This window comes from Homarus americanus, unplaced genomic scaffold, assembly GCF_018991925.1.
Source record: "Homarus americanus isolate GMGI-L3 unplaced genomic scaffold, GMGI_Hamer_2.0 scaffold58915, whole genome shotgun sequence".
In the NCBI taxonomy this organism is placed as follows: domain Eukaryota; kingdom Metazoa; phylum Arthropoda; class Malacostraca; order Decapoda; family Nephropidae; genus Homarus; species Homarus americanus.
This window is the reverse complement of record NW_024741233.1, coordinates 107561-123266: the sequence shown is the minus strand read 5'-3', so window position 1 is coordinate 123266 and position 15706 is coordinate 107561. Positions and strand designations below refer to the sequence as shown.

Below are 15706 nucleotides of genomic sequence, written 5' to 3'. Positions count from 1 at the left end.
CCATCCCCAGGAGTAGTTCACCAGCCGTCCGGTGTCACAGCTGCGGAGAAGGGCACATTCGTTCTCGCTGTCCCAGGAATCCCGTCGCCTTCAAGACTGCTGACACTCATCAGCCCAGCAACAGGAGCTGCCTCCGTTATTGTGCCAATGGATCAATAAATGGGTCTAGGGCATTTACTTTCATCAGGGACACTGGTTGCTCGTGCATTATTGTCTCTGACGAAGCCCTGCCTGACGCTGACATCTCCAGCTGCCCGAAGGTTAGTGTCGCCGATTATTTAGGTCGTGTTGACCAGTTCCCTATTGTTAGGTGGTACCTGCGTTGCCCCTATTTCAATGGTTGGTCTAATGTGGTAAGAGCTCCCATTAAATTTACTAGTGTCTTCATTGGTAATGTTCCCGGTATTCGTGACCTTAACGACCCGGAACCGTTCAAACTCTCCTCGCCACCAGCACCAGTCTCCTCGCCACCAGCGCCAGTCTCCTCGCCACCAGCACCAGTCCCCACGCCACCTGTTGACGACGTTTCCTCGCCACCCTCACACGCCACCACACCTCCAGCAAAGGTCCAAGCTGTGGAGAAAAGGTCGGCGAAGGTGAAACGACCGCATCCCCTGATTCTTCCGAATTTGTTGCCACTGACTGTGACTCCCGGGGAGTTCGCCAAGCTTTAATACTCGTGTGCCACTCTGAAGCGGGTAAGGGAGAAGGTGACTTCCGGGGAGGAGGATCAAGCGAGAGATGGGTCGGTTTATAAGTTTGTTTCTATTAATGGGGTATTACACAGGTCTTGTGTGTCATCCAAGCGTCCAGCCAAAGTAGGTCGGTTTTTGCTTGTTGTCCCTGCTGTTTGTCGTAGTAACATTCTCTCTGTAGCTCACAAGAGCCCTCTAGTAAGTCACTGTTCTCGTAGGAAAGCTTATAGGAAGGTTGCTGATCAGTTTTACTGGCCAGGTATGGGAGCGGATATTAGAGCTTGTTGTAGGAGTTGTGATCAGTGCCCACGTATGTCCGCCAAGGGTAGAGTCCGTCCTGTTCCACTTGAACCCTTACCCGTCATTGCAGAACCATCTTCTCGGGTAGCCATAGATTTTGTTGGACGATTCTCACCCCCTTCCTCTAAGAAGCCTAAATTACATCAAGCTAATTCGTTAAGGGAATATAATTGCAGGACCCACATTGCTCGTGTCCTTGACGACGTCCCCAAGCTGGAATTAGTCGAGAGACTACCCTGCAAGAGTTCCTGTGAAGTTCGGGCGCCAGACTCTGTTGATCTCGGATGCCAGTTGCTGCTAACACCGGACGGGATAGAAGAATCCTCTACGATTGTAAATAGGCCCAAACTTAAACCTGAACTGAAGTGGATCTCACATGCAGTTCCTTGATAAGGCCTTACGTTTTGGACATCAAGTTACCACCTATTCTTTTATGTGACCCTTCTTTATTTTGATATATGTATTTAAGCAATTGTTGTAAGATGATTATGCTTTGTGTACTAATCTTAAGTTTTAATCTACCTTACAGTAGATTTTTGTTGGGGGAGCTGTGTAAGGGCGGAAACTATCTTCCTGCTCGTTACCGTTTCTTACTCGCTTGTTAGCTGGTGCGACTAACAATTGGGTGGTTGGACAGAGGTGAGAACGGCAGCTGCTACCCGGGTCACCGGCAGATTCACCCCAGGCGCCATACAGTCACTATCTAGCTACCCCTGGCTGTGATCTCATCATAGGTCCTGGACTTGTGGGCTGTGACCCCAGACCTTCACCTATCGACAGTCATTCTCTGGTCAACTACCACTACCACATACCACGACCGTCAGTTCATCTCATTCCGTCTGTGCCCCGGTGTTCTCCTGCCATTTCAAGATAATCGGCCGCTGTCGCTCGAGTGTGGAGTTGAATGGACGCTTCCCTACCCTGAGTGTGCATCACCTTGTTCCAGAACCTTCCCCCAGGGCCACTGCCGTAGGAAATATCTGTTAATTGTTTGATTCTATGGTTGTTTGATTCCATTAATTGCTGACTCCCCTTTATTTTTCGATTCCTTTAATTGTTTGCTTCCCTTAATTGATTAACTCCATTAACTAGTGACTGCATTAATTGTTTGACTCCCGTAATTATTTGATGTTTGTTGAGTGGTGTCAGAGTTTTGTGTTATATTTTTATAGTAAAGAGATGTCAATCTCAAACGGTTGTTTGCTATTCCTCAGAAAACCATGGTCCTTGACTTTCCTTTGTTAAGAACCTGATTAGTCTGGTAAGGGATTTCAATCCCTAATTCCCGGACCACCAGAAATGGCAGGAAGATGCTTATCCACTGGACCATAATGGGCTGAAAGCTGACTCACCTTAACTACTCTCTTGTAGCTCAGATTCTTGCCCAATAACTGTTAGCCGTTGTTCTGGAAACTCGTTTAATAAAGCCTTCTGAAACTCGAGTGTGGGCGGGCTGCCCCAATCCTTCGGTTCACAGAACGTGGGCAAGAAACCTGAGCTAAAGGAGACTAGTTAAAGGTGGGGTAGCCAATCGTGGTCCAGTGGATAAGCTTCCTTCCTGCCATTCATGGTGATGGTGGTGTGTGTCTGATGCTTGGCACTCATAGGTGATTATTGTTTGCATTAATATACCTGTACATAATACAGTTTCTGATATACTTGCAGCACTAAATAGAAATAATTGCCGATTGGGATAACTTTTCGTTTTTATAGCTATAACTGAATGGAAATTAATTCCCATGTGGTAAAATTTGCTCTGTTGCACTTATGGCGTCTTTTACTATCATAAGATAGCAAAATTATGTCACAAGTAGGTTAGGTTAGGTTAAGTCAGGTTAGGTTAGGTAAGGTTAGGTTTATTAAGGTTAGGTTAGATTTGTTTAGGTTCGGTTAGGCTAGGTTGTTATGGGACATACTTGTCTAGGGGTTATTATAATGTTCCACAACATGAAAACACAAGGGAAGATAAACGGGGAACGGGAGTATTCATAATACTCTATAAACTGCTATAATATATTAAAACATATTTACACTCTATACACAGAAAGGTGAAAATGAATGTACATCAACTATAACTGAGAACAAGTACATGGAGTAAGTGTTACGTATCACAATACACGCTATAATTATATTCCTAATTCATATAAACAAAGTAGACTTAGCTGTGAGGTGACCACTCAGTAGCACAAACACAAAACGGTCAGAGACACCGGATACCCGTACACAGCGCAGGGCAGAGCTGGTCAGCACAACAACACGTCAAGAAGCCAGGGGAGTGAGTTAGTGACAGCCACTGGTAGACCTACCAACTAACCTCACAGAGTTGCCAGGTTGTTTATTACTCATACAAGAATGTAAACATTGACACAAATAATACATAATTTACAATACAACAATATACCATATAACCTACAACAATACATATCACAACAAAACATAATACAAACCTAACATAACACATGTAAGATGAGAAAGAATAATGGCAGAGGCATGGAAAATTCCATTAAAATCTGCGAGATTTCAGAAGGGCACACTTTGATATGTTGAAAAGGCAGGTAAGAGAAGGGGTGTCACGTTTGGGGATGGGTTACATGACCTCACACAATGTACCCACAGAGGCGACCTCACTTTACCTAGAGACCTGACAATGATATCCTCACAAAATATGACGGTTGAGGATAACCTGTTCACGAGATCTGAGGTTGACGAGTTCCACAACAATTGAAATGATGACTTACTTAAGAACATAAGAATGGAGGAAACTACAGTGAGCCTATTGGCCCATACAGGGCAGTCCCATTTACGTCCAACCCCTATTGCTCATATAAGCATCCAACCTATGTTTGAAGCTATCCAGCGTATTCGAGTTAATGATGATATTTGGTAACTTGTTCCATTCATCCACTACTGTTACCAAACCAGTGTTTACCTATTTCACTCCTAAATCTAAATTTGTCTAATTTAAAACCATTGTTACGAGTTCGCTCCTGATTGGATAGTTTGAGTACCTTTGTAATGTCCCCTTTGTTCAGCCCTGACTTCCATTTATACACCTCTATCATATCGCCTCTCACTCTACGTCTCTCGAGGGAGTGCAAATTAAGATGCCTTAACCTGTCTCTGTACTCAAGGTTCCTAATGCTCGGGATTAGCCTTGTCATTCTCCCCTAAATTGTACCCAAGGATTCTATATCCATTCTGTAATACGGTGACCAGAGCTGAACTGCATAATCCAGGTGAAGTCTCTCAAGAGCAAGATATAGTTTTAGGATGGCCTCGCTAGTCTTGTAACTAACACTCCATTGTATGAACCCAAGTACTTTATTAGCCTTGTTCCGAGCAAATACACATTGTTTACTTGGTTTAAGGTTCCTACTTTTCATTACTCCTAAATCTCTCTCGCAGTCGGATTTCTCAATGGCATCGATGTTCATCTTGTAACTGGTTTCCCTGTTTACATCTCCTATACTGAGTACTTTACATTTGTCCACGTTGAATTTCATCTGCCATTTTTCAGATCATTCGAAAATTTTTTTTATATCTTCCTGTAGTTTTGTGGAGTCGTCGTCAGATTTAATAACACGTACTATTTTAGTGTCACCAGCAAATTTACTTATGTTGCTGTCTATGCCGATATCTATGTCGTTTATGTATATAATAAATAATAATGGTCCAAGTACTGAGCCATGGGGAACTCCGCTAGTGACGTTGCTCCAATGGGATTTAGTGCCGTTAATGCTCATGAGCTGTTTCCTGTCCTGTAACCACGCCCTAATCCATGTAAGGATATTACCTTTGATGCCATGTGCTTCTATCTTTCTAATTAGTCTTTCGTGGGGGAATCTGTCCAAGGCTTTGCTAAAGTCGAGATATACCACATCATAATTGTGCCCCTCGTCCACCGATTCGAAAACTGATGAAAAGAATGTTAATAGATTAGTTAGACATGAACGCCCGCTTGTGAAGCCATGCTGGGAATCATTGATCAATTGGTGCTTCTCCAGGTGGTTTCGAATAAAGTTTGAAATGATTGCTTCCAGTAATTTGCCTACTATTGATGTTAGACTGATTGGGCGGTAGTTAGAGGATAGTGCTCTATCCCCCTTCTTGAAAATCGGTATTACATTCGCTATCCTCCAAGATTCTGGTACTACACCTGTTTTTAAGGACATATTAAACAACTTTGCTAAGGCCATACTAAGCTCTTCCTTACATTCCTTTAATACTCTGGCAAATATCTCATTGGGACCAGGTGACTTATTAGGCTTTTGTTTGTCTATTTGCTTAATAACATCGTTACTAGTCACTACTATCTCGCTTAATTTGTTTTCTTTACTATCCCTGAATAGAGTCGGTGCCTCGGGTATCATGTCTAAATTTTCGGTGGTGAAAGCTGTTGAAAAATATTTATTCAGATTATTGCTCATTTCTCCGTCGTTATCAGTTAGCTCGCTGGTATCTGTCTGCATTGGTCCAATCTTATCTCGTGTTTTAGTTTGGTAGAATCCTTTGGGGTTTGTCTTCGCCTCCCTTGCTATCTTCAGTTCATTATTCTTCTTTGCTTTCCTTATCTCGGTCTTAACCCTACCGGCCAATACCTTATAATAATCCATGAGGTAAATTTCGCCACGATTTATCCTTCTACGTATAGCCTTCCTTTGGCCAATAATCTTCTTTTAATAATTATTTATCCCTTTAGGGTTATTGTTGTCTGATTTGAGTTTTTTGTATGGTATGTTCTACCTTTGTGCATTAAGTAACTCATTATTTAAATTGTCGTGGAACTCGGCAATCTCGGATCTCGTTATCAGGTCGGTGTCAACCGCCAGGTTCGTGGGTGGGGTGAGGTCAGTGTGTGAGTCACCCCCAGGTGTAATACTCCTTCCCTCAACTGCCTCTTCAAACTATCAAAGTTTGCCCTTCTGAATTCTGGAATTTTCCTTTCGTCTGCCCTGAAAATTTAACAAGAATCTAATTTCTTTGTGATAGCTGTTTGCAAGTTCGTTCCCTACCTCGACATTGCTAATGAGGTTTTCTCTGTTCTACACAACTAAATCGAGTATATTATTACCCCGGGTGGGTTCGGTTATATGTTGATTTAGGAAACAGTCCTGGATCGTTTCGAGAAAATCCTCTGATTCTTAGTTACCCTTAAGGCCAATCCAATCTATTTGGCCAAGGTTAAAGTTGCCTACTCTACAGACTTTGTTGTGTATGGAAGCCCTGTGCATTTCATCCCAGATAAGTCGCTCATTAACTCTATCAAGATTGGGAGATCTATATATTACTCCTGTGATTAATTTTTCCCTTCCGTCGATTAATTCTATCCAAATTGTTTCTGTATTCCTCTGTTTTTATTTCTTTGTTTATTTCACACTTCAAGTTATCCGTGACATAGATTGCTACTCTGCCTTCTTTCCTGGTCTGCCTGTCGGTATGGAACAATTTGTAACCTGCAATTTGGTATTCGACCGGTAACTCACATGAGTCTAGTTTGATCCATGTTTCAGTGAATGCTATTATATCGATTTTTTCGGTACATACCAAGCCCCTAATATCATCCATTTTGTTTCTCATACTTCTACTGTTCGCGTAGTAGACATTTAGGTTAGTCGTGTTCCGAGTCCTCCCTTTACTGCGTTTAGGTCTTAACTCCCTGTCTAATTTAGCTTTGTCATCATTCCTAACACTATTTCCCTGTAACCTTTTACTTTGTTTACCCGCTCCCACTGCAGTCTCCTCCACCCCCGTGTCCATATGTCCCCCTAGTAGTTTAAAGACTTCGATATCTTTTGAACTGCCCCCTCTAGAGACCCCGCCAGGGTTGCCACCCCATCCCGAGACAGGTGCACCCCATCCCTAGCATAAAGGTCCCTTCTGCCGTAGAAGTTGTCCCAGCTTATTGCAGAAAGGCAGAACATACCATACAAAAGACTCAGATCAGACAACAATGACCCTAAATGGATAAATAATTATTTAAAGAATATTATTGGACAGAGGAAGGCTATAGGTAGAAGAATAAAGCGTGGTGAAATTTGCCAGAAAAACACAGATATAGAGTGGATAATAATAACAATATTAACGTGGCTGAGTCAGTTGAGAATCTAAGCTCTCCTGTAGGCACCTGTTATATACAATACATTTATCTCAAGAAAGTATTATGTAACATTTAGTAACATCTGGAATAGCACAATGGCATTGTGGTAATAAGAACATCTCAGAATGTTACCACGGTTATCACTTCAATATTTATTTATTATTTATTTTTATTTTTATTTATTTAATTTATATTATAAATACATACATAAATTACAGTGGAATTGAAAAACATAAATGTAATGGGGAAGCAGTACAACTTGGGTTGTACAGTATAAACGTTGAACAAGAGGACAGAGCTGTCAGGATTAAGTCTAGTTGGCAAATATATTTATTGCAATGGTAATATCTTATCTATTAACATGATTATTTCCAATAAAACGGGTTTGATGGCACAATAAAAGCAGGTACTGTAGGTATTACAAGAAATATTAATACTTAGACAATAGATATTTATAAGAGATGATTTAAAGCAGTGGTTCTTAACCATTTTTGAGTCACGGACCCCTTTGAGAATCTGGTGAAAGCTATGGACCCCCTCCCTAGAAAATTGCACATAAGCACATAAACACAACTTTGCATGCAATGAATATACTTTATTTCATTGAAAATTCATTGCCTCATACAGTGTATGACATACACAAAGTATGAATAAAGTAAACAATCTTAACAAAGAATTATGTTTCACACTATTTTATGCAGAAATTAATGGCCACTCCATACAAAAATGAAATACAGTCACATCTTGTGCAAATTAAACAAAACAAAACTTTAATTCTGCTCAAAAGTTTATTTCAATGAGAAGGTTGTTGTTGTTTGGCTTGAATAAGAAGATTAAACTGTGGAGTGGTCTCTGACAAGATAACACGCATGTCATCTTTGACATCCAATCGATTTCGACTTTTCGTTTTGATAGAAACAAGTGCTGAAAACCCTGACTCACAAAGGTATGTAGTAGCAAACGATATCAGAGCACCCATAGCTCGCTTTACCAGACGAGGGTAGGCTTGTGTCAACGCACACCAGAATTCTCCAAGGCTCTTCGAGTTGAATTCATTTCGTAACATTTCATTTGTCTTCAGGTCAATGAGGTCTTCTTTGGCAAGGTCTTCATCACTGATACAGTCTATGTCGACAAGGAAAGGATTACGAATCCATGTTTCAACTTTAAGGTCACCTGAGCAAAAGTAACTTTTGAAAGAGTTCTGCAGAGTATCCAGATGTCTGCAGAATTCTGCCTGCAGAGAAATTGACAGGGCCTTGTCACTCTCGATTCCATTCTGCACAAGCACTTCCTCTAACAATGGAAAGTTTGCACAGTTGTCTGCCTCCAAACTGCTCTTCCACAGTGGCAGCTTGGCCAGAAAAGCTTGCAGTCTTTCAGCAGCATCCATAATGGTGACTCTAGGGCCTTGAATCGCAAGATTCACCTCATTCATATGGCCAAAAATATCCGCCAAGTAGGCCAAGCCATGAATGAACTCCTCACTGCCAAACTGTTCTGAGAGTGGGCTTTCTTTTTCTCTAAAAAAAAGTGAAACTTCTGCTCGAAGTTCAATCAAGCGCTTCAAGATTTGTCCTCTGGAAAGCCAGATAACTTCTGTGTGGTAGAGAAGAACTTAATTTTCTGCTCCCATTTCTTGACAAAACCTCTTGAAAACCCGATGGTTCACAGCCCTGGCTCTGATGAAGTTGACGACTTTCACGCCAGTAAACAAGATTTCTTTCAGAATTGCTGGCAGAGTCTGACGTAAATGCATGCCGATGTAGAAAACAATGGGTCACGATGACCTGAGGAGCTTCTTTCTTCACCAAGGCAGCAAAACCAGATGTGTTGCCAAGCATCGCAGGTGCTCCGTCTGTGCACAGAGTGCCAAGATTTTTCTTCCAGTCGAAGTTTTGCTTGGCAAAGAAGCTATTCACCATTTCTAAGATGTCGATGGCCTATGTAGTTTCCAAAAGGGGCTCACAAAATAGGAATTCTTCTTTGATGGCATCAGCATGCCTATAACGGACGAAAACCAGGAGCTGGCTGCACTGACAGATGTCAGTAGTTTCCTCCAGTTGCATGTTGAATGGAAATGGCGTAGCTGCCAATTCTTCCATTACTTACTTCAGAATATTAGAAGAAATGTCAACAATTCTAGAGTGGATGACGTCATTTGATAAAGGCACGGCTGCAATTTTCTTCCTCTGTTCCAAGCCACAAACCAGCTCGACCATTTCCAGGGCACATGGCTTTACCAAGGTCTCTCCAATCGTATGTGGCTTCTTTTGCTTGGCAATGCGATAAGCAGCCTTGTAGGATGCTTTCAAGACAAGACTTTTGTGTTGGGGCAAATCCAAGTTTTGGTAAAGTTCCAGCTTTCTCAAATCGAGCCTTCTTTGCAAGAAATAGATCAACACTGTCCGATGCATTTTCAGGATGGACAGACGTGAGGTGCTCCTTCAGCTTTGTTGGCTTCATGCTTCCATTGGCAAGACCCTTGCCACACAGGAAACACTGCGGCTTTTGTGTCCCATCACGTTCAGCGATGAAAGTAAAACCAAAGGATAAGTAAGCTTAGTTGTACTTCCTTTTCTTTGACATTTCCAAATTGAGCTAGGCCTGCAAAACAAAAAAATGTTATGTAATTTATATGGAAAGCAGTTACTAATAAATACAAATTAATAAGCACGACAGATCGACCGACAGAAATACAGATCGACAGATAGACAGACCGACTGACGGACAATCCTTCACAGACAAACAGACAGATAACCCTATTTTCAGTAGCATTATTACGGATTTCTCAAGGTTCCCCTCAGAAAATATATGAATGGTACTGACTGATGACTTCGTGTTTTCCTACCCTACTGACGCACCAAGACCCTAACTTTATCCATTCTCTCTCTATCTATGCATCCCTACTCTAATTACGTGAACCCAGTCCCTAACTTTGACCAATAAATAATAACAAACTTGTTGTAAATAATGGATAAAACAAATAAATACAGCGCATCAACCGTTCTTGGTTTTTCACAACACTCGCACGCGCCTTTCTCCATATGCACCCACATACGCACAAACACATATTCACACATTGTAGTGTACACCCATCACTCTTCAGCCACACTCTGAAATTGTGGTCCGGAGGCGGTCGGAGGTCTCCAACCTCGGCTGGTACAGCTGTAGTAATAATAACTAAGGCCCTCTTTCGCTACCTTCACCAAAAACATAACCATAGGTAATTGAATATATTTAGGAAAAGTATGTATTTGAAGATACTATGGCCCTCAGTTAAGCCTTACCAGTATATGAGAAGATTCCCAAGCCGTGATAAACCGTGGAAAATGAGAAATAAGCACTTAATAGGGAGTGGCTCAAGATGGTGGTTGTGCAGAGAACGATGCTACCAATTTAAATGGTAAACATGGGCCACCAGAGACGCTTAGCGGTCAGCGCTATACGCAGTGGCAGGGGACGTGCCACCCTACAGATTTACTAGTTTTCTTCAGTAACCAAAAATACACACATAACATCTGGTATATAATGACAAAAATAGAACAACTTAATATAAAAATATAGTGAATATAAATGTTAAATTTTTATCTGACCTTCACGGACCCCCTCAAACCCATCCATGGACCCCTTGGGGGTCCATGGACCCCAGGTTAAGAACCCCTGAAATTGTAATGGAAGGGAGCGTAGTCTTTGCTCGGATGGGTGGGGGTAAATTGTTCCACACCTTCAAAGTATAATATTTTAAGAAGGTCTGGGACTGAGAGGAGCGCATGGGGTGGTCATAGTAGTTCTGAGTGCATTAAGGTGTTAATATCTTCGAATTTTAACATTTTAAATTTAGCAAATTTTTCGTTTGAGTGATCTGTTTTTTTTTCAAGTAGGTCATTGTCCGTACAACTCGATTTTGTGCAGTTACCAGGGATTGTGTTTTTGAAGAGCCAGAGGCCTCATATAGTGTTTGACAGTGTATCAGGTGTTGGTAAACAATATCATGATATATTTCTTTCATTGCTGTGACTGTAAGGGTGAGTGATTGTCGAGTGTGATACATGATACCGCACTGTTTATTGACTTTACTGTGAATGGCTTGTATGTGGTTTCTCCAGTTAAGTTTCTCATCAACAATAACTCCGAGGAATTTAGTATTTTGTTCGCATTTGAGGACTGTATTACCAAGGTACAGGGGGTCCAAGTCTGGGGGTAGAGGGTTTTCTCAAGGTTTAAGGTCAGTTTATTACTTATTACCCAGGTCCTGACTTTAGTCAATTCAGTGTTCATAGTTCTCATCAAAGAATGGAGGCATAGAGATTTCTATCGTCTGCAATAAGTTGTATTTTATGAGTGTGCTGGTGTGGACTATGTCGTTTGTGTACAACAAAAACAGTACTGGACCGAGAATGGAACCTGGGGGGACGCCATACAAGATTGGCGAGGAGTCAGATTGGTGATTATTATAGCAGACATACTGCTTCCTGTTGGATAGATATGAGGAAAAAACAATTGTGGGACAGGCCCCTAATGCCGTAATGTTCAAGCTTTGAAAGGAGGATGGTATGGTTGACAGTATCGAAGGCTTTAGAGAGGTCCAAGAATATACCGACTGTGAACTGACTGTCATCAAAGGAATTTAAGATGTCATTAGTAAAGGATAGCAGCGCACTCTCTGTCGACCTTCTAGCTCTAAATCCAAACTGGTAGTCTGTAAAGATGTTATTGGCATTGCAGAAGGAATTTAGTCTACTACATGCTAGCTTCTCCTGTATCTTACTCAAGGCTGGGAAGACTGATATGGGGCGGTAATTCTTGAAGAGACCTTTGTCGACAGACTTTTTATATGCTGGGTGAACTTTAGCAATTTTCAGTTTATCCGGAAAGGCACCACTAGTGAAGGAGGAGTTACAGATGTGTAGGAGAACAGGTAGTAATAAGTGGGCTACTTTCTTAATGATGGTCATTGGTATATTCGCCTGCTGCTGCATCCTTGGACATTTTTATGATGGCCAGTAATTCATCTGCTGTGACAGGGGATAAGAACAGCTCATTTTGCTGTCTGTTTTGCAAGTAGGCTCTAAATTCCCCATGGTGATCAGGGATGCTCTTTGCAAGATTTTTGCCAACATTAATAAAATATTCATTGAAGTGGTTGGAAATGAGGGAGGGTTCCGTTACAACAATCATTTATCATAAAAGCTGAGTGGGGGCCGAAGGCTGAGTGTTCCTGTTCTGAATAGAATTTATGACAATCCACGTTTTCTTACCGTCGCTTGATGCTGACTGGAGCTTATTTGTATAATAGCTACTTCTGGCATTTCTAACTGCTTGAGTTACTCTATTTCTGATACTTCAATAAGCATCACCGAAAGTTATGGGTCTTTTTTAAAATTTCCTTTGGAGTTTGTGTTTTTCTTTTATCATTATCTTAATTTCGCTTGTGATATAGTGTTTGGAAATGGATACAGTTTTCACTGACTTAGTCTTGAGGGGGAAGCATTTATCAAAGCAAGCATTGAAGATGCAAGAGAAGTTGCGTCTGCTCACGTTAAGGTTGTCGGAGGCAAAGACAAGACCCGACTTAGCATTCATGAGGTTGTTTTAAAAAAGGAGTATGTTGTCGGCGCTTACAATGACAGGTAGCAAGAAGGTCTAATACTGAGGTGTCGGTTTCTGATTTTAATAGATCAAGCTTGAAATCTCCTGTAATGTAGCAAAGTTTCCTCTCTGAACTTATGATAGAGATAAGCTCCGAAAATTTCTTACATTAGTGTGGGGTCTTCTGTAGATTACTCTTACTAGGATATTTCGTGAAAACACTCTCCATGTACTCCTCCTGAACCTTTAAATCATCTCTTACAGAAGTACTATACTTGATATCAACATATAGGGCAACACCACCACTGTGTCGTGACTTGTTGACGCAGTGTCAATTATAATTAGGAATTTTATACAAATGTTCAGTATCGTTAGTGAGTTTGGTCTCACTGAACCGAAGTATATAAAATTTGTGGGCAATAGAAGATATACACTGATTTAAAAAGGTATCTAGATGAAGGGGGAATACTACTGATGTTATTGTTAATCAAGGAGAGTCAGGAAAGTAATAGTTATAGTTGGGGTTAGTGTAACCCAGTGAGTCTTGTGGAAAGGCATCAGGAGCGATATGAGGGAGTATTGTGTGGACACCATTGGTAAAGGGGGTGTAACACATACGATCTAGCACATCTAAGGGAATGACACTAGCATCATCATTGTTGGAACATTGATACTGATTAAGGAGCAGTAAAAACTCAGGGTCACTGAGGTGTGAAAAAGGAAGATCTAAGAAAGTTATAACGGGGGAACGTACTACAAGTGCTACAACCAACAGAATTAAGATGACCGGTACTGTTGAGGGTGATTCCCAGATTGAGTGGGAGGTGCGCCTTTCACTTGGTTTTGAGGATTCCTGGTTTCCACCACAGAGGGTGGACGTGTAGTACTCGAGTTTGCCGGTGGAGGGTCTATGTTTGACTTTGATACCCCCAAAATGTTCTACACTACTGAGGGTATACACAAACACTTGCTATCTTAAAAATAGGTTCTTATTCTCGTACGGGAGATATACAGAGATGGACCAAGAAACTCGCTACCACACCATAAGGACTGGTGGTCTTCACTCTCTGTATCACTCCGCGCTGGCATGTACAGATGCCAGCATTCACAAGCTGAATACATAAAATGTAAATATGATAATTCATATACATAACATGGTGCATAATAAATGGAAATATTACATAGGATTAATACATGTTCTGTAATACTTTACTATACATAATTAATAGAGTAATATAAGAATACACAGCTTAAGGTACTACTTCGTGTCCATATTATACACCATGTGATAGCGACAGTGGCTGGTTCTCAGGGGAGGGGTTCGAGGGCTGGAGGGGGATTTGGTACAGCGGATGGATGAGTGGCGGGTGTTCACTTGCCTGATCCCTCACAACAAGGGTTGTATGACTGAACGTCACGTGTTTCCCTTGTTTCCTGGCTTTTTTTAACTGGTCCATTTGCTGTAGGCGGGCTTATTATAAGGTATTGGCCATTAGGTTTAAGACCGAGATAAGAAAAGCAAAGAGGAATAATGAATTGAAGGTAGTAAGGGAGGCGAAGTCAAACCCCAAGGGATTCTTTCAAATGTATCAAACTAATTCACGAGAAGAGATTGGACCAATACAGTCAGATACCGGCGAGCTAACTGATAACAACATAAGAATGGCGGAAATTGCAGCAGGCCTACTGGCCCATATTGGACAGTCCCATTTATACCCAACCCCTATCGCTAGTCATCGTATTCGAATCAATAATGATGTTTGGTGACTTGTTCCATTCATCCACTATTCTATTTCTAAACCAATGTTTACTTATTTAGTGCCAAAATCTAAATTTGTTTAATTTAAAACCATTGTTAAGAGTTCGCTCCTGGTTGGATGGATTGAGTACCTTTGTTATGTCTCTTGTTTAGCCCTGACTTCCATTTACACACCTCTATCATATCGCCCCCCACTCTCCGTCTCTCGAGGGATTGCAAATAGAGATGTTTTAACCTGTCTCTATAGTTGAGGTTCCTCATGCTCGGAATTAGTCTTGTCATTCTCCTCTGAATTCTTTCTGGGATTTAATATCCATTCTGTAATACCGCGACCAGAATTGAACTGCGTAATCCAAGTGAGGACTCACAAGCGCAAGATATAGTTCCAGGATGACCTGGCTAGTTTTATAATTAACACTCCTTTGTATGAACCCAAGTACTTTATTAGCCTTGTTTTGAGCAAATGCACATTGTTTACTTGGCTTAAGATTCCTACTTATCATTACTCTTAAATCTTTCTCACATTCGGATTTCTCTATATCATCGTTGTCTATCTGATATCTGGTTTCTCTGTTTACATGTCCTAGACGAAGTACTTTAAATTTGTCCACATTGAAATTCATCTGCCATTTTCAGACCATTCGAAAAATTTGTTTTGATCTTCATGTAGTTTTTCGGAGTCCTCGTCAGCTTTAATTACACCCCCTATTCTAGTGTCATCAGCAAATTTACTTATGTTGCTGTCTATGCCTATATCTATGTCGTTTATGTATATAATAAATAATAATGGTCCAAGTACTGAGCCTTGGGGTACTTCACTTGTGAAGTTACTCCAATCTGATTCAGTGCCGTTAATGCCCACTCGCTGTTTTGTGTCCTGTAACCACGCCCGAATCCATTAAGAATATCTCCTCCAATGCCATGAGCCTCCACTTTTCTTATTAGTCTTTCGTGGGGGACTCTGTCGAAGGCTGTGCTAAAGTCGAGATATACCACATCATAATTGTGCCCCTCGTCCACTGATTCGAAAACAGCTATAAAAATGTTAATAGATTAGTTAAACATTAACGCCCGCTTGTGAACACATGTTGGGAATCATTGATCAACTTGTGCTTCTCCAGGTGACTTCGAATAGAGTTTTAAATTATTGTTTCCAGTAATTTGCCTACAATTAATATTAAACTGATTGGTCGGCTAGTTAGAGGATAGTGATCTATCTCCCTTCTTGAAAATCGGTAATACATTCGCTATCCTCCAGGATTC

At 41.1% G+C, this 15706-nt stretch overlaps 1 protein-coding gene across 1 annotated transcript; it reads right to left on the bottom strand.

The window, feature by feature from the left end:
• Positions 1–2348: 2348 nt before the first annotated feature.
• LOC121875813 (protein ZBED8-like) lies at positions 2349–9509 on the bottom strand. Its single transcript, XM_042380506.1, has 4 exons — positions 9303–9509; positions 8854–9035; positions 8035–8672; positions 2349–2488 (listed from the first exon to the last, which is right to left on the bottom strand). The coding sequence occupies exons 1-4, from the start codon at positions 9507–9509 to the stop codon at positions 2349–2351; spliced, it is 1167 nt and encodes a 388-aa protein (XP_042236440.1).
• Between the last annotated feature and the right edge of the window lie 6197 nt (positions 9510–15706).

What these genes read in the sequence shown, in the direction of transcription:
- LOC121875813 (XM_042380506.1), bottom strand. Translation starts at nt 9,509, where the DNA reads ATGCATCGGACAGTGTTGATCTATTTCTTGCAAAGAAGGCTCGATTTG. An exon ending in ACCCATTGTTTTCTACATCG is followed by an intron (nt 8,673 to 8,853) that starts GCATGCATTTAC and finishes CTGGCTTTCCAG; the next exon opens with AGGACAAATCTTGAAGCGCT. An exon ending in GTTTGCTACTACATACCTTT is followed by an intron (nt 2,489 to 8,034) that starts GTGAGTCAGGGT and finishes CCTTTAGCTCAG; the next exon opens with GTTTCTTGCCCACGTTCTGT.